Source organism: Mycteria americana, chromosome 14 (genome assembly GCF_035582795.1).
Source record: "Mycteria americana isolate JAX WOST 10 ecotype Jacksonville Zoo and Gardens chromosome 14, USCA_MyAme_1.0, whole genome shotgun sequence".
In the NCBI taxonomy this organism is placed as follows: Eukaryota; Metazoa; Chordata; class Aves; order Ciconiiformes; family Ciconiidae; genus Mycteria; species Mycteria americana.
In genome coordinates this window covers 16,893,738-16,915,588 of record NC_134378.1, presented here as the reverse complement: position 1 = coordinate 16,915,588, position 21,851 = coordinate 16,893,738, and the positions used below count along the sequence as shown (strand labels likewise).

The window sequence follows — 21,851 nt, the reverse complement described above, 5'->3', positions numbered from 1 at the left end:
GTGTGTCCGCACCAAGCCCCGCGCCGGCGGGGAGATGGCAACGCGGGGGGCGTTGGGTTGGTCCAGGCAACGAGCCGGGCGTCCCGCAGAGGATGCTCCGGATCCAGCCCACGGGCCCCACGCCTGACGTCTGTCCTCCGGCCCCAGCAGTTGCACCCACGTCCCCTTGGTTCAGCCCCGCTCAAGAGTCCTTGTCCCTTCCCCAGCGGCGGCGGCTTGGAAAGAGGAAGCGTCGCCCCCGGCGTCCCCCCGCTGCGGCCCGGGGGCTATTTTGGGTTTGGAGAAAAGCAGAAGGCAGCACCGGGCGGGCGGCTGCTGCGGCAGCGGGTGGGCGATGCCCCGCAGCACGCAGGGGACGGCGGTGGACGGGGAAAGAGGAACGCCGACACCGCCCCGCGCCCCCCACTGCCGCCCGGGGGAGGGGGAAAGAGGATCCGTCTCACCTGAAGCATAGAAGGGGTTTTTTTAGAGCACAAGGGGGGCTTGGGCAGCCCCCGGGGTGATGCCTGGGGAGCGACGCTCGCGGGGAACCCCCCGGTGCTCCCAGCTCCCAACCTCCACCTTCGTGTTTGCCAGTGCCCCGAGACCGCAGGAGCAAAGGGGGGGGGGAAGGGGAGGGCTGGTGCAGACGCCATTTTTTAATGCTGCTTTTTGCTCTTGAGAGTGTGTTTTGCCACCAGTGCCCAGGTAAACGCCATCGTGCGCGGCCACCCGGCGTGGGTGACGGTGAGCGGGTGACAGCTCTCCAAGGAAGGGTTGGGTCCGTAACCGCGAGTGGGGTCTGGCTCTGCCGGGGAGCCATGGGTGGGTGGGTGGGTGGATGGATGGATGAACAGGTGGATGGATGGATGGACAAATGGATGGCCAGATGGACACAAGGATGGATGGATGGATGGACAAATGGATGGCCAGATGGACACAAGGATGGATGGATGGATGGATGGACAGACACATGGATGGGCAGATGGACACAAGGATGGATGGATGGATGGACAAATGGATGGCCAGATGGACACAAGGATGGATGGATGGATGGATGGACACATGGATGGGCAGATGGACACAAGGGTGGATGATGGATGGATGGACACATGGATGCACGAACGGATGGATGGATGGACAAATGGATCAGGAGATGGACACAGGGATGGACGGATGGATGGATGGACAAACGGATGGGCAGATGGACACAGGAATGGATGGATGGATGGATGGATGGATGGATGGATGGATGGACACATGGATGCATGGATGGATGGACACATGGATGCATGGACGGATGGAAGGATGGACAAATGGATCAGCAGATGGACACAGGGATGGACGGATGGACACAGGGATGCACGAATGGATGGATGGATGGACAGACGGATGGATGGATGGACAGACGGATGGACAGGCAGATGGATGGACGAAAGGATGGATGGACAGACAGACAACACAGTCACGCTGCACCCAGTCTCCGCTGGAGGCCACCCCGCTGCCCCCCCCGGCGATGCTCTGCCCCCCGCGTCAGCCCAGGCACAGACGCCCTGACGGGGCCGAGGGGTGGGACGTGCCGGGGGGCTCGGTGGGGACGGGGGGCACTGCCGAGGGGGGAGCAGGCAGGGCCGAGGGCTGGCCGTGGGCCATCACCGCTGCGTCTGGGCGCAGAGATAGGCCCACCGGCCACCCCTCCTGCACGGGGGACGCTCCGTTAGCGCCTCGTGCCTGGGAATCGTGCTCAGCCGGGCAAAACGCGTTAGGGTTCTATCAGCCGGCGCAGGCTCGCTCCCGACGGGGCTAATAGCCACTGGCTGAAGGAGCAGGAGCCAGGACTGCTCTGCTGGGCCCTTTCCAGCCGCGGGGAGGAGCGACGGGGAGAGCAGAGCCCAGCCGGCTTTGCAGCGGGCAGGGAAATCTAGGTCAGGGCTTGCTTTAAAAGGGGGCACGGAGCCCAGATCGCGTCGGCTTCCAAGTGAAGCCACGGAGCAGCGGCGCCTGCCCGAGCCCGGTGCGGACGCAGGGAACCGGCGGCCAGGAAACATCCGTGTTCACCCAGAGCATCCCCGTCCTGGGAGCTGCGGCGGGCGAGGACGCCCAAGGGTGCCGCTTCCCGTCCGCGCGGCCGTTCGCACAATTCCTCACTTTGCTGGGAAACAGCCGTGATTTGTAACTTGGGCTCTGCCAGGGCTGGAAAACAACGCGCTGCTCGGGGACGTGCCCTTTCCAGAGACACGGAGCAGCGCCCGGGCACAGGGAGATGCCGCTCGCCTCCCAAATAAGAAGCTCCCCCTGCTCCTCAAAGCTGGCCCCTTCCCTCCCCTCCGCCTCCACACGGCTGGAAGGGCATCAGCGAAGGGAACCGGCCCCAGGCCTGACATTTCAGCGTTCGCCAGCAAATGGCAAAAAAAAAAAAAAAAAAAGAAAAAAAAAAAAAGCCCAACGGAGTGAAAAGCCCGGCGGCAGCAAAAGGGGAACTCGGGGGAACGTGGAGGGCACGAAGCTGCGGCTGCCAGGGCGAGCGAACGCCTCTGCAGACGGCGCAGACATTTTGCCCCCAAATTACTGCCCAGCCCCGGCAGAGCCGCAGCGGTTTCAAACAAAAGCAATGATCCTCCACAAAGACGATTTCTTTTTTTTTTTTCCTCCCCAAATGCAGGATTGCTCTCCGCTTCCCAACACCCTTCAAGGACTTGGGATAGGGAATAATTAAGTTGGCAGCATGATGCATCTAATTAAAAGCCAGCGCTTGAAGGTAGAGGGAAATTAGCCGCTGGATCTTTGGAGGGCGATCCTCCGCGTCCCCACGGGGCACAGCCGGATCCCTGGCCATTCGGCGAGGCTGGACTTGGCAGTGGGGTTTCACGCCTGGCAGAGCTGGCAGAGGCCACCGCAGCTCCCTGCGAGCCGCGGCCCTCCCGGCTCCTCCTGCTGCAGCCACCTCTCGGGGCCAGATTTTCAGGAATCCAAGCTCTGGCGATCCCGGAAAAATCCAGATTTTTCACATGGGTTCAGCATTCAGCCACTCCCTGGGTTTCCACTGAGCCCAGCTTCAAAATGAGACCTGCGCTGTGGCTTCAAACTTCAAAATACCCCCCCCCCCAAAAAAAAAAAAAAAGCTGAGCTGTTAAAACGCTCCCTGTCCTTTCCGAGACAAGCAGACGCGCAGGGTGGGCGGCGGTGATGGGCCGTGCCCCAGAAAGGGCATTTCCAGGAGCGCTGGCAGGCACTAACTGCAAACCCTCTGCTCGGGCGGCCGAGGCACGCTGTTGGAAAGGGCTCGGAAAAATTCATGCCCATTTCCCCATTTATATTCGCTTCCCTTTTCACGCCTCATCCTGGTCAACCCAAAGAGACGGAGTGGAAAAGGCACTGAAAATTAAAGCAGCTGGAAACAAGACTGCCGACCCAGTGGGGTTTCCAACGAGGCAGGTTGCAAAATTGATGGAAGCGGAGCAGCCCAGGGCTTCCCCGCACCCTCCCGCGCCCTGACGCGCTTCTCAAAGCCGAGGCAGCCATGGAGGTGGTGCTGCCGGGGCGTCCGGGCTCCCGCTCTGCTTCCAGCCCCTCCAGGCTTAGCACCGGGGGCCGAGCGCTGCGGGCCCGTAGCGGGCAAGGGCGAAACCCTCCTCTCCTTCGCTTCCCCTATCGCTTCCCCACGTCGGTGCCGCTGCTGCCAGCTGCGGGCGGGCACCGCGCGAAGATCGGAGCTTCGAGGCACATCTGGAAGCGGGCAACGGCCCGGTCCCGGCGGCCGGGCCCCCGGGGCGGGCTGGGGGTGCGGGGAAGGCCCAGGGCACCCGCAGCCGCTTTCGGATGTACGCAGGAGCCCCAAACCCTGCAGAGGCCGAGAGGGGGGAAGAGGGGAAGCGCAGGGCGGTTCGTTATCACGGTGAATTATCAGGGTCAATTAATGACTCGGCGGGAGAAGGCCGCCAGCACCGGCCTGCACTGGCCCCGGGGCTCCTGCCTGGGCCGGCTGACAAGGGCCGGGGCACGGAGCCGGGGCTGCCGGGGGTCGCACGGGGGCGGGGACCGCGGGGCCGGCCGGGCCCTGAGGCCGGGGCCGGAGGCCCGTGCTGGTGCTGCCCCCTTCCCTCCGGCCGAGCGCACGGCACCGCCGGCCCCGCCCGGCCCCGCTGCCTCCCGGGGGCGCGGAGCCCCCGCCCCATGACATCACCCCGCCCCATGACGTCACCCCGCCCTGCCGCCGTTTCCGGTGGCGAGGCGGGGGCAGGCGGCGGCGGGAGAGGGGGGGGGGGGCGGGGAAACGTGGCGCCGTCGCCGTGGCGACGTGACGCGCTCTCCCCGCGACTCTTCCCGGAAGCGGGCGGGCGGCGCGGCGCTGATTGCGTCACGGGGGGGCGGTGGCGGCGGCTTCTTCTTCGGCGGCGGCGGCGGCGGCTGGACGGGCCCGGGGCACCGCTATGGAGAGCGCGAGCCAGGGTAGGGGCTGCGCTCCGGGCCCCGGGACGGGCCCTCGCCTCCGGCCGCCTTGTGGTGGGGGGGGGCCCCGGAGGCGGCCCTGGGGAGGAGGGGTGAGGCGGCGGGGGGCTGCTGCCGTGAGGGGGGGACGGCCCCGGGGAGGCGGGAACGGGCGGACGGGCTGCCGTGAGGGGAGAGGCGGCCCCCGGGGAGGGGGGAACGGGCGGACGGACTGCCGTGAGGGGAGAGGCGGCCCGGGGGTTGCCGTGCGGGTGGGCCCCGCTGGGGGCTGCGGCTCCGGGGCCCCGTGGAGGGGGCTGGTGGCTCGTGTGTCTCCCCCCGCCTTCCCCGGGCTGGCGTGGGCCCTGCGGGTATTTAGCAGGCGCTGCTGGGCAGAGGAGCTATTTTCGAGGAGCAGAGCCCGGTGCTTCTGTCGCTTCTGACAGATGCTCGTGGAGGAAACTCCACTGGAGGTTTCTCTTCCTCTTTCTGTGAAGCCCCTCTCTTCACCTTTCCCGTCAGACCGCCCAGGTTTGCATAACGCGCTTCGCTTGCTGGCTGCTTATCCTGTCTGCCCTCTGCTCCTTGTCTCTGACAGATATCAACCTTAACTCTCCCAACAAAGGTCTGCTGTCGGATGCCATGACAGATGTTCCAGTGGATAGCGCGGCTTCGGCCAGGACCTCCGCGCCCGAGGGGCTGACTCTTGCTGAAGAGGAGGAGTTGAGATCTGAGCTTGCCAAGGTAACGGGGTGCTCGCGTTTGTCAGCGGGGACTGTGCGTGGCCGTGCCTGCGTGCCGCTGGGAAGGAACAAACACAAATCCGTGGTGCCACAGGAGCAGGACTCGGGGGGTTTTAATGAGTTTTGCAGCAGTGTTGCCTTTGGATCTCTCAGCTCATTGTTAAAATGCACTAAGCTGGCAGATACTTCAAACGCTGCCGGTATGTTGCCTGCTCTTTCCCAGAACGACTTAATTTAGAGCTCTAAGGAAGTAAGTGGCTTTTGATGCAGTGAGCTTAATCTAGGCTTTTAGCTCCATTTGAAGCGAGAAAACACTTTAGGCAAGTGGTATGCAAAAGAAACTAATTTTTCCCTAGGAAACTGAAACAACGGAGCACTTAATGTGCTTTCCTGTTCTCCTTTCTCTCTTAAATATTTATTACACTTTATAGGCAACTATTTTTGGTGCCTATATGCTTTTGAAGAGCTGAGAGCTCGTAATGCGATAGCCTAAATTTTGGGTACCTTTTGGGTTTTAAAAGTCGGTTTGTAACTTCTGTCTGAAATGTAGCTGAAGATAACTGCGGCTGTTCTTCTGTAGTCCTTCCTCTCGGTTGAGAACCTCGTGGTGATTCTCTGCCTTGCAAGTTTTGGCAAGGGAGGACTGTGCTGCTCTGGGTGGTCACACAGATCTTGGTGAGCTGCAGTTAAAGTAGAAATGAACCCCCTCTGCCCGGAAAGAACATGAGAGTACTTTGAAAATGTTGTAAGAAAGATCTCTGAGGAAAAACTCTTTGCTTTAATGGCAACAGAGGAAAAGAATAATGAGATAGAAACCTTAGTTAATAAGGCTTAGCAACTGATTTTTATCTACTGTTGAAATTACAATGCTAGAAATGGGTTCTGTTAATCTTGATGCCATTAAGTCACCGGTACAGTGACTTGTATGGGTGTTTTCCCGATTGGAGTCAGCTGCAGGCCTCCCATTCCAGCACTGTTCATCTTCAGTTGCATTGTTCTGCAGGCACCTGAAGCTCCTACCAGTTCTTTAAACACACGTTAATGAAATCTTGCTGGTTTGGAGGGAGGCTGAAAGTTGCCTTAGTGTCATGGTTTAGCCCCAGCTGGCAACTAAGCACCACGCAGCCGCTCGCTCACTCCCCCCCAGTGGCATGGGGGAGAGAATTGGAAGAGCAAAAGTAAGAAAACTGGTGGGTTGAGATAACAGTTTAATAATTGGAACAAAATAATAGTAATAATAATAATAATGAATTGTAATGAGAAGGAAAACAACAAGAGAGAGAGGAACAAAACTCAAGGGAGAAAAAAACCCCAAACAGTGATACAACCGCTCACCACCTGCTGACTGACACCCAGGCAGTCCCCCAGCAGCGACCGCTACCCCCCGGCCAGCTCCCCCCAGTTTATATACTGGGCATGACATCATATGGTGTGGAATAGCCCATTGGTGAGTTTGGATCAACTGTCCTGGCTGTGCCCCTTCCCAGTTTCTTGTGCACCCGGCAGAACATGGGAAGCTGAAAAGTCCTTGACCAGTGTAAACACTGCTTAGCAACAGCCAAAACATCAGTGTGTTATCAATATTATTCTCATACTAAAATCCAAAACACAGCACTATACCAAGGAAGAAAATTAACTCTATCCCAGCTGAAACCAGGACACTTAATTTTCAGAATTTTACTGAATGGTGATTTAAGACAAACCTCTACCTCTCTCTAAGGTCGAAGAAGAAATCGGTACTCTCAGGCAAGTTCTGGCTGCTAAAGAGAGGCACTGTGGAGAGCTGAAGAGGAAGCTAGGTTTGACTCCCTTGGATGGGTTAAAGCAAAACCTGTCCAAAAGCTGGCATGATGTCCAAGTCTCCAATGCGTAAGTGTTGCTTGTGATGCGCGTTTCACATTTAAGTATGACTCTATAGTAATTATTGCCCAGCAGCATATTCCAGGGCTCTTCCAAGTGGCTGGAGGCTTTTGCTCTGATGGGTATATAGAGTAAAAGGCACTTAAAAGTATTTATTTCATTGCTCTCATGCGTCAGTGTCTTTATGTCAGCATAAACGGAACTTTCAGATCTGTGATCTGGATAAATTGTTGCTGGATGCTCTTTCCCATGATGTTAGAGATCTAGATCACCACTCGACGCTTCAATTTGCCCATTCCTGCCCATTCTTTGAGACGTAGGCTGCTGCTACCTTGTTCTGAACTCGGGCTCAAAGAGAAGCGCAAGAAGTTTCAAAGCTCTACTGCATAGTGTTAGTTCAGAAGCTATTTCCTGGGTCATATAGCTGGAATTAAAAAGCCTGCGCTTCCTAGGAAAAAATTCTGTAATATTAGCGTGCATTACGCATAGTCATCTCTGCCTAAAGAAGAATGAAATTAGACTGACTGTTCCTGAACAGGCATTAAGGGTATGGTCACTGCAGTGCGTGACAGTGCCAAAAGGAGAGTCAAAGAGGTAAGTTTGACCCTGCAGTTGTGCCTGAGTGTAAGGGACTCTCGGTACCCGTAGAGGTGTCGTTCAGTCTAAAAAGTCTTGTGTAACTTAACTGGAGTTTACCACTGACAGTGCTACTGCAGACCAGGTTGTTGAGCTGTTCATCTCACTGTTTATTCCTTCCCTTTTTCCTCATCTTCCCTCCTACATCCCTGCCCGATTTCTGTTGTTCCTTTGTAACTGAACTCTGTGTCATTGTCTTCTAAAAAAATGAATATTAAAGTTATATTCATTAACACTTTCTGTTTCTAGTTATGTGAAAACATCTGAGAAACTTGGAGAGTGGAATGACAAAGTGACACAGTCTGACTTGTGAGTGCCTCGGGCTCCTCAGCAACACCTCCTTGCTCCTTGCTGCCTTCCCCGATTTGTGCTGCTACTTGTTCTCACAGGCATCGGGGCTTGATTGGGAGCTGGAGGCATGGTGAAGCAGGACTGTTATTAGCAGCATGCCTGGCTTCCAGCAATAAGCATCCCTCAGTTGCAGAGGAGATGAGTAAATGTTACTGCTATCATCTCTCTCATGGTCTTGCTATTGCAGAAGGAAAAATTCCAATCAGTTACCAGACCACATTTTATAAAAAAAAAAAGTTGAAAAATCAACCACAGTTTCCTTTTACCTGGTCATTGGTAGGTTAGCCTGTTGTAATCAGATGTCTTATTAGTCAACCTCTATCTTTACCATGAAACTATTTCTCTTCTCATCATTGGATGTGGTAGGAATCAGTTTGATTATGGCCTCTCCATACGACCACAGGGGAGAGGGAGTGCCGGCAGGCATTTACCTGTAGCTGGAAATAGGGGCTGTGCAAATGCAAATACATATATTAGCTTTTGAAAGCTGGCTCTTCTGCATTGATGTATGTGAACCTTTTTGCTGATGTCAACACTAGAAAGAATGAATTTATGAATTTTAGTCTTTGCAGTATATACCAGCAGGTGACAAAGAACATCTGGCTACTTTTGTCTCTAGAATATATTCTTTAATTATATTAGACCTCCATTCATATTAGACACGAATAATTTTGATTCCTCCTGCATACCTGAATGTAAGGGAGACCTTGAATGTTTTCTGCACTGAAGATTCTTTCCCCTCTACATCTTGTGTTGAGGGAGATGGTTATTTAGCTTAGAGGAGAACGTGGGTTGGAAGCATCCTGTCAGTAGGCAAGACAGCTCTGACCTACTTGGGGAGAGTTATGCTTCTGGGTGATGTGAACTGCCTGTGATACGTCACCTCCTCTGAGCGCTTCTGCGTGTTGTCTGAGCTGGCAGCAGACACTTCGTAGTGTTTGTATTTGTTCTGTACCTCCCGTGTTAATTCTCACAACCCCTAAGGTACTGTTTCCTATGTAGGGAAACATGATTTCTGAAGATTAGAAAATGAACCTAAGTGTAACGGTTTGTCCAGGTCATGCTGAATTGGTAAGAAACAGCTTTGGGTGTGGCAGAGTTTTTTGGCCTTGAGGTCAGTTCACTGCTCTGTGGTTTTAATACATAGCCGCCACGCAGCATGTAGGAAGGGAGCAGAAGATGCAAAGTCTTTCTATTCCTGACACCTTCTGAACTGCAGACTTTGTTTCTTTTGTGCTCAGTGTTTGAACCTGCTTAAATAAGAAAGAAACTGGGGCTTAGGTGTCTCCCTGCCTCTCAAACAACAGCTCTTTTCCTTCTGGCTGTAACAGAGAAGGGGGGAAGCTATTGTCAGAAAAATAAAGCCTATGATACTGCAAGTGTAGAGAGACACTAATAATGTGGAAAGTGTCAAAAGAAGCATCTGTCATGAATCTTGGCACTGTATCTAACCTCCATTGTGTTTGTAGATATCTTTCAGCCAGCAGCACACTGGAGGACTGGAATGAAAAATTAACTCAATCAGAAGCGTGAGTGTCTTAACCTTCAGCGTTAACAAATGCTTTCAAGGTAGTCTGCTGCCACTAATGTTCTGTGCTCCTGCTCACAGTCCTCTGCTTTGACTAGATCTATTTAAACATTTATCTTTTCTAGCTTTCACTTTTTTAACCCAAAAAATGCCTCTTCTGGGAGAGGGAGCTTTTCCTCAGGTCAGTATTTGAATGATTTTATCGTGGTCCAAGTGATAACTCTTCAAATGCCTGCCTGCTCTCAGAGGAGAATTGGCTGAAGCCACTGGGTAGCTGAGACCTGTGTGCCGCACATTATAACTTCAGCTGACAAGCTGTGGAATAGCCAGACTGACCTCTTCTTGTTACCCTCAACGTGCTCTGCAGGGAGCAGGAGCTTTTCTTTTTGCTGTAGTACCTGATGAGAACAAATAGAGCTGTGGTGTCCAAGGCAGCTGTTCTGTCACATTGGGGCCTCAAATGGACTTGAACAGCTTAAACCTCACAGCTGTTATACTCCAGCTGTTGGCTGCGAAGGTCTCTTAGCCATGTTTTTATTAAACGCCTGAAATTAAATTCTCATCTGGACTAAATTATGGAAGCATATAATGGAAGTTGGCCTTTGTCCTTCTCACTGCATCTTTCCCGCAGTTATATAGGGGAATCCTTTACAGTGATGCAGTGGGAGCAGGTAGGTAGTGTCCTTGTTTCCTGAACTGATTTAACCATGATAAGGTAGGTCTTGGGTAAGCCAGCTTTTCCTGTTCTCTGGAGTGGGTATGAAATTCAGTCCTTTGAGCTGGCTTGTTATTGGCAGTGTCTGTGATTAAAGGTTTTCTTCATAAGACGGGTGAAAGCTGAGCAGAGATAAAAAGTAGGAGTATCAGAAAAACCTTTAAAGTATGCAGATTCTACTTTCAACATTCCGTGTATGTTTTCTAGATTAAGAAGATGTAAATGGTCACTATGTCACTTGCTGAATAGAATGACCTTGGTTTTTATGCTTGCTGACAGCGTGACTGACTCCAGCGGTGTTTAATCAGAGTTTGTCCCTGGGTGTGCCTGCTAGAAAAGAAAACTTCTCGTTATATTTGTTTCCTTGTACTTAATAAGCACCAGAAATGTGGCGGAAGCGTGCTTTTGTAGAGCACTTAAGGCCTGAATAGCTGTGGCACACTAGTTTTCCTGCTTGCTTTGGCCCTGGACAGAGTGACAATTCATGCTAGCAAGGTAGATGCTGATTAAAATGGAGAGGCGAGGGGGATTGAAAAGCGAGATTCGAGCAACGTTTCAGAAAACATAGAATTTCTACTTCCTTTGTCTAAAGCTCAGTAAATGCGAAGAGTCAAGTTCAAGAAATCCAAGGATGAGGTTTTACTCATATGTTTTGGGTTTGTTATGCAAATGCATCCCCTTTCCTGTTGTTGGAGCTTCTTGGCATTGTAACTAACAAGCATCCTGACTGAATGGGGAATGGGCCTAACTCATGACCTCGTGGTGCTTTTGTGCACTGCTGAATTTCCTGGTAGTTGCCGTTCCTGGCCACGGACTTGCCCCCTGCAAGCAGTACGTAGAGAGGACAGAAATCGGCCCACTCTGTCCCTAGCTCCAGTGTCATTGTAACCAGGATGTGACATGACTTAGATGGTTTGTGTACTTAGCCGGACAGCACAAATGGCGATTGCTGGGTAAGAGCAAGTGCGAGGAAGCTGGTATTAATGGATAAAGGAGGATTTGAGGGTGTGGGTCTGGCTCCTCCCTGTCAGGGTTTATAGGAGAGGGGTGCGATGAAATGTTTGAATACCACAGGATGAACACCACAGGGCAGAGATCATTTCTGCAGCTTTTGCTGCAGCCAATTGCCTGTTAGCAGAGCAAGGTATTAATCAGAGCTCATATTTATTACTCCCAGATTTGGATTGTTCTATTGCGCTTTGTACCGGTGCTAAGGGAAGAAAGTGAGTCATTGTGAATTTAAAGCTGTGGTGAACCTGGCCATGTCTCTTGCAGGAGAGTAGTTGCAACTTCTAGGTCAGGGCTGGGTGTAGCTGAGTTGCATTAAAGTCTTGTATAACCTGATCCCTGGTTGTTACAGATGCAGTTCCACATGTGTGTCTGATGGCAGTTCTGGGTTAAAGAGCTTCTAATCTCAGTTGCGCTTTCCTGGCTCTGCGGCCTGCATTGCCGCGGTGGAGGTGTGTACGTGCGTGTGGGAGCTGTGGATGCAGGAGTAGACTGGTGATCTGATCTGGCTGCTGCTGTCTTTGTTCTTCCAAGTTTATATTTCAGCTGGATCGTTTCCTTGATGTAGCTCACTGTGTCAGCACAAACAGTTGTATCATGAAGGAGCACACTCAGGCAGAAGGAGCAGCACTTGAGTGCTAGATCTTCAGTTGTCTTAAGAATACTGCTGTCAAGCGTGGAAAATACTGTTGGAAAATCTCTGGCCTTTTATCTGCCAAAGCTAGACATAATACCTGGGAGTTGGCAGTGTGTGCATGGCATGATGGTGTCCTTTGAGTCTGTAAACCGTTCCTCTCATCGCTGCTCTGGTGCTCAGTGCTGATCTTAGAGTTGAGTGCAAAGCAGACAGAGTCAGTGCAACATCCTTCAGTGAGCACGAGGCCTTCGACGTTTCTGTTAGGCAGCTGTAAATCAAATCCCATGACAGGACTCGGTCAGCCAGGGAGGAGCCTGACTCCTGAAGGCAGGGGTTGAGATCCTCCTCTTCCAAAGCAGCTTTGGCCCTAGGGTTCAAACATAGTTATTGTGATAGGAAGCCACATGTAGGAGCAAGCAGCGTTGATGCTGACCAATTAATTCCTAAATTGTCCTGAGATAACTACTTCTTGCAAAAGATTGTGTAGTGGAGAAACAATAGTGAGGCCTTGCTGTTGGGGCATGCCCAGGTTCTTCTGGAGTCACTGAATTCAAGAGGAATTGGTCTGAAAAATGTGTAGGTTATAGGAATTTTCTTTCAGGAGCAGGAAGAAGGAAAGCTGATGTGGTTTTGCCCTGTTCTGCATAAGTCTTGTGTCCATTCTTGATTCAGAAATACTTGGCTGGGGTCTTAAAAAAACCCCAACAAACCAAGATGTTGTCATTGGCATTGCTTGAATCCAGTTCAGATGCTGTGGTGCCGTCTCCCGCACTTCTGTCTGGAGAGAATGAGATGTGAAGAAGTCAGCTGTCATCATGGTGCTTCTAGCCTTGGGAGCTCAGGCATGAGAGAGCACGTTCGGCTGTTTATAATGCCCTTCTCCTAAATATCCTAGTCGGGCAAAAAAGTAATCTCAAGCTGAAATATTTGGAATAAAAAAAACTTGGCTTAAATTGCTGAACTTGTTTTCCAGCCTGAGGTTTTTTTTTTATAATTTGAAGAATGCCATAAATCTAGATGTAAATCACCAACTGCGGAATAGCTTAGAGAGAATGAGTTAACGAAAGTGCCTCAAAGAATCTTTGTTCCTGAGATTAGTGTCATCTGAAGGAAACAAAGGTTCTTAAGTGTCTGTCTTCTCCAGCTTTGGTATAAACTCCAATGTAATCAGCTGACAAATACAAGCTGTCAGACTTCTTATGCATTGTGGTTAATGGTAACTGATAGGAAACTTCTCTACCAATTTATTTCTAAACTGCAAGTTGTAGAGATAATGCTGATTCCTGCATTTCTTTTCTATACAGTGATGTTAGTCTTGCCTCTTTCTTCCATAACCTAACACTACAACAAATGCTGTAACTTCTTCAAGGCTGCAAGCATGTTACGGAATAGGTTCCTAGACTTACTTTTTCAAGGAGACCAAAAGATAGTTGTAGAGCAAATAGGGTACGATGCTATGATATTGGAGTTTCCACATGGAAAATTGGGTTGGTTTTTGTCTTTTTTTACTTGCAAATGTTTGTCAGATTTAAGAATGTATGGTGAAAATGGTAAAGTGAGTGTATGGAAAGGTTAATCCTACACTTGCTGCTGCTTTAAAACTTCAAGTCTTTGAATATATGCGAGACTGGAAGGGGTTTTTTCAGTGAAGTCAGTGCAGCTCACTAACCTAGCTTCTTTCCTTTAATATGGGTTCCTTTTTCAAAATGGGGGGGATGCTTCTGGCTTTCAGATCCTACCTGTTAGTTCAATTTATGATGTTTTTTTCCTATTTAGTTATAAGAAGACCCAGGAAACCCTTTCCCAGGCAGGACAGAAGACTTCACAAGCCCTTTCCAACGTAGGTTCTGTTATCAGCAGGAAACTTGGTGACATGAGGTAAGGTTTCTGTTTTGCGCTCTGGTGCTTTGATCTTGGTTTCAAACAGGAATGAGACTTTAGACAATAACTAGGCTTTTTTCCATTTTTCTGCTTGGTTGGCAGCACATTGCTGTTGATGGACTACCTTCTTCCGTGTGGCCCAGTACATTGTAGTTTAGAACAGATTAAATGCTTATTAAAATCTTGTTGACGGGATAAAACCTGTTCTAAGGCATTTAAGCTTGATTTGGCTTAGGAGACCTGACAGAACGTTTTTTAGCAGCCTTCCCATTTTTACTGTCATATAGTTTCACTGCAGCTCTTTCATCATATGTAAGAAACTAGTATTAAAGTTTACCTTTTCCATTCATTACTGGATTATGGCGGTATGTTTTCTCAGTGTTACTATTTAGGATTAGAAAAGGGGTCATCACTCCTGTGCGCTGTTATGCTTTAAAATGAGGCAAAGTCTGGGTGCTGCGTTTCGTGCAGTTTCAAGCCCTGCGTGTAAACTTTCCATGGAGAAAAGCAGTACGCTTTGTAGGCACAGTTATGTCATGTAGATTGGAAGATAGATATGAATTGATTCAGAAGATCATGACAACATCAAAAATTTTCTTGTGGTTGGTGGTTATCTAGATTACTTAAGTAAGCAGATGACCGCTGAAGTAATTGCAGATTTAAACCTCTCTGAATTGGAAAGTGGGGGATGGTCCTCTCGGTTGTTGGCTGAGGTTCTTGCTCGGTGAGTTTCTCAGCTGTACAAAGTTGAAGGTTAGCATTGGTGATTTACCTGATCTTCAGAAATTTAAGCTGAGGATTGCTTTCCCCATTAATGGTGATGTCCAAGTTTTTCATGCAGAATACTTTGAACACGCTTTTCTTGGAACTGAGAGCTAATTCTGAATATACAACCTGTCTAGGCTAGTAAGGAAGTATTCTTAGAGCTTGTATTTAAGATGATGTATCAGACCCTGGATTGAATGGGTAGCTGTCATTCTTTGTAGGGAATTTCCTATTCCACTGTGGCTGGGAGTATCCAAGTGGTAAGAACTTGTTGGCCTCTGATCACATAGTACTGATTTATTTTAGTTCTGTCCTCAGGGAGTTATTTACTGTGTTCCTGGAGGGTAATTTTTAGTGAGTGTTTTCAGTAGCTCACTTCTCTGAATTTGGCAGAGGACTAGCTGGCTCCCTACCCTTTCCAGTATTCAAGTTTTAATTTTTCTTTCTTGGAAAGTACCTAGTCTATTGGAAGAAGATTTACGTGTAGTCACAGCAGACCGATATTGGCACAAGACGTGGTGGTAATTGATTTTGCTAAACTGATAATGGTGAAGCAAATTTGGTGCCTGACAACAGTCTGGTCAGGCTGTCGTGGCAAAGGGACGGGAACTGTGCTTTTTGGACCAAACAGGGAACTCCTGAACCAGTGTTGCCATCAGAAGAAGCTGTTTTGACAGGCTTGGTCCTGCCTGTTGTTTTTTGGTTGGGAGAATCCAACTTGCCATGCAGCTGCAGAAATGTTTGCACCATCCCAGGTGCAGATGATGGAGGGAGGGCGTGCATGGCTGAGTGAAGAGTGTGCCTGTTCCTCCTGGGGACAGAGCTGCCCTGACATAGTCATAGTGAAAACTGGCTGTGGATGCTGGCGTGGCTGACTACAAACAAGTCGGACCTCTGCAGCAATGGTATTGCTCAGCATAAATCACCAGTTTAAACACCTGCGTTCCTTTTTATAGCTAATACCTTGAGTGATGTATTATGAAATAGAGGCAGCTCCTGTCTTATATCCCTGCCAAAGTTATTTCAGCAGGATTTGCTTTGTACATCTAGCCCTGTGGGGGAACACAGTAATGATTTTTTTAAGACTTTCAGTTTTTCTGTGTGTGTATAAACAGACTTCTGTCTCCTGCGCTGCATTCAAGTCTTGATATTTCTGATTCTGAATAAGGTTTAACTCTGAGCATAAGCTTCTGCAGCAACTATCCCGCTCTCTACCCTTGCCAGGTGAAACTGTGAATGGTGTTCTGATATGTGATCGGAGCTGATGAGGAGTGAAGTCTGTTATATTGTTGTGATCACTTCTCTGAACGAGCGGGGATGATCTCTGTTAGAGGCCTTGTAGCCTACACTGCAACCTCTGTTGCTGTACTTTCTTTTTTCCTCTTACACTACAAATTCACTCGTAAAGCAGGTTTATTTTCCACCACTGGAAGTGTTGAGATAACAGAAGGGATTTCCTTGTTTAGTCAGCCTTCACCGGTTGATAAATGCAAGGAAGGCGTGATGAATGGGACAAACGCCTCTGATATGGAGAGGGCGTAGTCGTAATTCCATTAAAAATGGTTGGACCAAAATGCTATGAAATACAAGTAATGTGTCCCTGGGTTAAGTCTTCAGAGTTGCTGTATTCTGGTCAAAATAACTTTAAATGTTATAGCTGTGGATTGTAAGGAGATGTTGTGAAGTTAATGCGGTAACTGTGCACTGACTGTATTAATGCTGTTGCTCTATTAGCTTGCCTTGAGGGGAGAAAATGTAGCTTAATTAGTGGGTGGGGTTTTTTCAAATCTTGGCCAATTCAGCTTTTTCTGTTATCTCCACTTTCAGTTAAAAAGTAAATTGGCTTTTAGACGTTCTGTTCCTGCATTTTACTGACCCCAGCAAAGTGCAAAATTGAAAGTGTTTTCTTTTTGCTGGCAACAGCTTGCTTTGTGGTTTTTGCCCCCAATACACTTCATGTTGTCTGAAGTTTGCTGTACATAATAACTACAAGCAAATTCATTATGAAATCTTAGCCCAAGCCCCGAAGGTGCCTGCAAATTCCTGAATTTATGTAAACTTTAAATCCTTATGAAAGGAGGAAAAGGGTTACTACTAGGTCCAGGCCAAGATACTGAACAAACGAACCAGTGCTTGTGGTATTGCGTACAGAGTAGCATGGTGCATGGACGTGTGTTATCTGTGTTCTTCTCCTTTAAACAAGAGTAAGTAGAAAGTTAATTTATTCTGCATGCAAAGACAGCATTTCAAGGAGTCTGTCCTGCCAAAGAGCTGACTTGGATGCATGGGGAAATGAAACCACAAAGCCTAACATCTTTGCTCTGGCTGTAAGGAAAAGCCCTTGTCCTCCTTGCCAAGTACTTCAGATCCAACTTGCCTTGACTGCTTCCTGCTGCAGAGACAAAAATTATATTTAAGTGGAATAAAACACTGCTTCTGGTAGGAGAAGCTCCTTTAGAGCATCCTGGTAATCTTACTAGTAGAAGTAGGAAACCTTGGTCTGTTATTTCAGACTACTTAGATGCTACTGCATTGCAAAATCACACTTGGGAATGTGGTAACCTGGTGGGGGATAGTTTGCCTTGAAACCTAAAAATGGGCAATCGGCTTGTGGGGTAAACATGATACCTTTTACCCAGATACTCCTATCTTTATTATGCTGAGATGTGATTGCTCTCTGAGCTGTAACTTTGAGATCTGCAGGCATGGCAAGGTAGCGTGCAGGTATCCATTGCAGGTTCCTGTTACAGAAGTTCTCAACCGGAAGTCCTAGCAATGCTGTCTTTGTATGAGAGCTTGTGGGGAATATGGGGGAAGGAGGTATTTTTACCAAATCAGCTAGTGCTTGGTAAAACCCTCAGTTTAGGAAAACATGCTTTTAAAAAAAAAAATCACATGAAAGCAACGGATAGGGGTAGGTAAAATGTTTTGGGTGGTTGTTGCACACCCACTCCTTTCTTTCCCCAGCACCCTGCCTCTAAGTTGCTGTAGGTGCTGTTATTGTTCTCTGAAAAATGTCTTAGCTTGGCTTGAGTTAATGAAAAGTAATTGGGTTTTGCTTGCTTCTGTAATTTATTTTGAGAGGCTTCCTCCTGGGTAGTTGACTTTGCTGTCCCATGATCCTGTGACCGTGTCCCTGCTTAGCTGCCCTGCATTTAGTGTTTAGATCTGCACAAGTGTCTGACTGTTGCTTCCCTTTTCTCTCTGCTGCCGGTGGCTTCTCCCAGGGCTCACCCCTTCTCTCATTCCTTTAGGTAAGATACTGTTCAAGGCTGTTAAAAGAGCAGATGTTTCAATGCCAGGCCCTTGCAGACGTTAAAGGGGAAGCTGATTATTTAAGCCTTGCCTACACTTTTGACACAGATTGAGAAACCTACCACAAACCAATGCCCTGTAATTGACTTTTGTATCACACTTGCAGTTTGCAGTTAAATATTCGTGCTTACTGTCCTGTGTCTGGAAAACTAAGTTCTGGGCTGTGGCTGTTAAGTAAGGGAAGAGAGGGCTGGCCTTTATCGCTTCGGTTGTCCACAGCAGCCTGCGTGTGGACAGTAAGTTCTTAAGAACCAAGGGTATGCTGCTGTTGTACGGTGTCAATATAAAATTGTCATTTAACTTTTTCCTCCTTATTCTGAATGCTTCCGAGTAGCAGTTACTCCATCCGCCACTCGATAAGTATGCCAGCGATGAGGTAATGTAGCAAATACCTGTGTCTCCTGAGTGGGGTCGGTGGGAGAGTACAGCTGACTCCGTCATTATTGGGGTTTTTGTTCTGATTTGTACTACTGGTTCCCTTCTTAGGCAGACCCCACTCAGGGTATGGGGTTACCATGTCCTGCAGTTTGAGTAATTCAGGGTGGTTTTTTTACCCGATCTCCTTTTATGGATATCAGCACCTGCGTTGTTCTTGGACTAAGCGCAGTGTCACAACTGTACCAAAGTCTAATTGAAATTTGCAGCTTTCAGAGGTCCCTGAAGGGCAGGGATTACAGCCCTCCTCTCGCAATATACAGCATGGCCGTTGCTAATACAGAGACGAATCCTAACTTGAACCCTCTGCCTCCAGCCTGGAAGCTCAGCGTCCTTCTTGCGTGCCCTTGTGGTGCATTCGGTGGTGATCTCCTGGCAGGAGAAATGACTGCCAGGGCTGGATGAGGACCACAGAAGCCCCCTCTCTGTTCATCCTCGTTCCAGATCAACAGAGGTTGTTTTATGGGTGCAAATATGAAGCAATTCTTTCGAACAAAAATAACTGAGATAAGGCTAGTCATCTCCCAGCACTCCTGCAGCCTAGCCCGGGGAGAGCAGCTCTGTATGAGTAATTGCCTCATCTGAATGCTTGGTACAGAGCACTCCCCTGGAATCGTTCGCAAGCAAAGAAGCTTGTTAAGTTGTCGAACAATTGACCTGGTTTTCTTTGCTAGAAAAATGAAATCCTCTGATTAATTTATTACACTGTGGTTTTTATGAGCATTTCCTGATGCAAATGATCACTCCTGTAGTAATAAAACTGCCTATAGGTACAGGCACATGGCCCTTCCCCTTCCTGCCCATGGGATGTAATATGGGAAACTGAAGCCTTTGTTTTAAACCCTTTTCAGCTTTTCCTTTCCATTATTTAAGACAGCATGCTTTTAGTTGGAAGCCTTGTAAAACTAAGAGCTAGTTTCTTTTCTACTTATCGTGCGTTGATTCCCTAGTGAACTAGGACTTGTTTCTCTCAACACTTTAGCTTGAGCAATTGAGTGGATTGCACATGGTATAAATGTTTTCCTTCTGAGTTTGTATGTGGTGTTCTTGTCTGGTGTGCCTGAGAGATTTGTGCCAAAGGCTGTGAGGAGCTGGAAGTGTTCTGGGTGCTGCTGTCACTGCATGGGAATGGCCAGAGAGCCCAGTCATGCCATGCGATTTGATTTCGTTAAGAACTAACTTGTCCTGATTTGTTCTTTGTTTTTTTTTTCTCTCCTTTCTTTAAGGAATTCTGCAACCTTCAAGTCATTTGAAGATAGAGTTGGGACCATAAAGGTAACAGTCTGCTTTGTCTTGTAAACATATAGTGCGAAGCCTTATGCAGAAACTTTAATTTCTGCAGTCTTTTTCTTGTAAACTAGTATTCGGGCAAATGGCCTCTCAGATATGTGGAGTCTTTGCTACAGTAGGTGACCCTGACAAGGGGGAATTGACTTGGTATTCTCAGTGCTGGTTTCTGGTTGTCCTAACTCTCTTCTCTCCTTTCAGTCCAGAGTGGTGGGCAGCCGGGAAAATAGCACTGACGGCCTCCACTCCCCCTCGGGAGCTGGAGACAAGCCTCCACAAGACAACGCTCCTTTCTAGACCTGCGACGTGGCTTTGCACGGCTGTGCACAACTGTAAGAGCGAGCCCCCTCCCTCCCAAATCTTCACAACAGCAACAACATGCAAATCCAAGAAGGGGCTGAGAGCCAAGTCTGGAGAGATCCATCATTCATTCATAGACACTGCTGCTGGATCTAAGTCGAACAGAATGCAAAGTTTTGTACACAAATAATATTTTACACTAAAGTTTGTAGGTTAAATGTATCACTGCTGTCCTTTTGGGAGAGCATGTAAGATGGAGTTTCCTTAAAGTAGCTCAGAAATGCCACTGGTATAGATAAAACCAGTTTTCCCATGTCTGACATAACTTGGAACAGATCGCCCTGAGCAGCGTGAGGAGGGCAGTTTTGGAGAAGCCAAGTGCATGGGCATCTTAGCTTCAGCTTCTGGCTACGTTCTCTGTTCAGGGCATGCCATGCAGCTACTCGGTGAGCTCCCAGGCTTCTCCCGTTACTGTTTTCTCTGGCTCTCATTGGAGTAGTCTGGTAAATGGGGTAAACAGTTGGGTTTTTTTTCTGGGCTCCCAAAAGGGAAACTTCACTTAGCAGCTGCCTTGTTGTTACACTAATGCTCTAGCTTTAACAAAACTAAAAATCTTTATTTTTAAATGCAATGAACTTTAAAGAAATAAAGCTTAAAAAAAAAAAAGAAGCTTCGGCATCATATTAGGGAAATGCTCCCTTGGACTCTGAAACTGAATTGCAAGCCTTACATCACCTTACGCTTTACTCGCTTATGATTTTTTTCTATAGAGAAGACTGTAAGGGTTATAAAGCTGGATGTTGAGCACTGGAGTTTTGCATCATACAGTAGTAGCAGCATGCTTATAAGCCAGTTCTTGTGTTAAATTCAGTGGTGCACTCCGTTTCCTGAGTGTATGAAACTTGTTTCTCCCTTCTCAGTTTATGCCTTCGTTCTTGGAGGAAGAATTTCTGAAGGCTGCTAGCAACAGGGCCGGGTTAAAAAGGCCAAAACTGTCTCTAGCAATACAGGCATGATGTTGGAGGGACTCTGCTCTGCTCTCCTCTCTGTGGGCTCCTCCATCTGGTACATCTGACTGTGACTGGATGGGTTTTTCAGTTGAAAGCCCCAGCTCTAATCTTGACTTACAAAACTGGCAGAGTCACGGAGCTCAACCAGTTCCCCCAGGGGCTGGATGTTTTGCTCTTTTGATGTCCAACTTCATTGCTCAGGAGCTGAAAAATTCTGAGTTTTCTTCTAGAGGCCTGATCTTATTCTAGGCAAGGTGCCTCCACATAGAAATACCTAGAGTGAGCAATTCTGTGCCTTAGAGGCAAAGTGGGACTTACTCAGGTCTTTAGACTTGGTTATGTACTTATCTGGGTAGTTTTAGTGGTTTATCACCCTGGAGGGACTGAACTAACTCTGACCTCTCTTTAGAGAAGCAAGTTTTGACACTTATCTGCTGATTAGTCTCCGTTTTCCCCTACCCCTGCTCCCCTCCCTCTGCAGACCTGGGGACACAGGATGAAATATTAGAAGGCAGATGTACTAGGCAGTAGGTGGAGTGTAGAGTGTCATTTACTGGTGCTCCTTGTTTGACTGAAACTGGCCTCCCTGCGAGGAGCAGAGCCAGTGAAACGGGGACTGCCGGAGGTTGCGTATTGAACTGTTTCTCTTTACAGATAAAGACTGAGGAAACTTGTCAATAAAGCATTCCTTTGGGAGAAAATGGGGTGAATGTTCTTGTCTTGTTCTGTCTAACTGTACTGAAGTCCGCTCTTGGGTGCGTGTTATGAACTTGTCAGGCAAATACCAACTGCCTGCAGCAGCTTGAGGCGAGAAGCAACCGAAATACTCTGTTCTGCCCTATCCGTCTGGCTTGTTTGTCCATCGGCTTGCTGGATGCTCTCTCACGATGGGATATACTGAATAATATTTACAGTCTGATGTTTCCATTTCAAGATGCCGAACACCAGCTGGTTCCTGAGACATACCTGTGCT

At 48.7% G+C, this 21,851-nt stretch overlaps 1 protein-coding gene across 5 annotated transcripts; it reads left to right on the top strand.

Moving 5' to 3' along the window:
• The first annotated feature begins 4,323 nt into the window (after positions 1-4,323).
• Positions 4,324-21,594, top strand: TPD52L2 (TPD52 like 2). 5 transcript variants are annotated; one of them, XM_075516814.1, is made up of 8 exons: positions 4,324-4,428; positions 5,033-5,151; positions 6,871-7,019; positions 7,896-7,955; positions 9,467-9,526; positions 13,662-13,763; positions 19,508-19,556; positions 19,770-21,594. In XM_075516814.1, the coding sequence occupies exons 1-8, from the start codon at positions 4,410-4,412 to the stop codon at positions 19,863-19,865; spliced, it is 654 nt and encodes a 217-aa protein (XP_075372929.1). In that variant the 5' UTR covers positions 4,324-4,409; the 3' UTR covers positions 19,866-21,594. The 5 variants fall into 5 exon arrangements, with proteins under 5 accessions (XP_075372929.1, XP_075372928.1, XP_075372930.1 ...); XM_075516813.1 differs by having other exon boundaries at positions 4,348-4,428; positions 5,006-5,151; XM_075516815.1 differs by lacking the exon at positions 7,896-7,955 and having other exon boundaries at positions 4,348-4,428; positions 5,006-5,151.
• The last annotated feature ends 257 nt before the right edge of the window (positions 21,595-21,851 follow it).

What these genes read in the sequence shown, in the direction of transcription:
- TPD52L2 (XM_075516813.1), top strand. An exon ending in TGAGATCTGAGCTTGCCAAG is followed by an intron (nt 5,152 to 6,870) that starts GTAACGGGGTGC and finishes CCTCTCTCTAAG; the next exon opens with GTCGAAGAAGAAATCGGTAC. An exon ending in AAATTAACTCAATCAGAAGC is followed by an intron (nt 9,527 to 13,661) that starts GTGAGTGTCTTA and finishes TTTCCTATTTAG; the next exon opens with TTATAAGAAGACCCAGGAAA.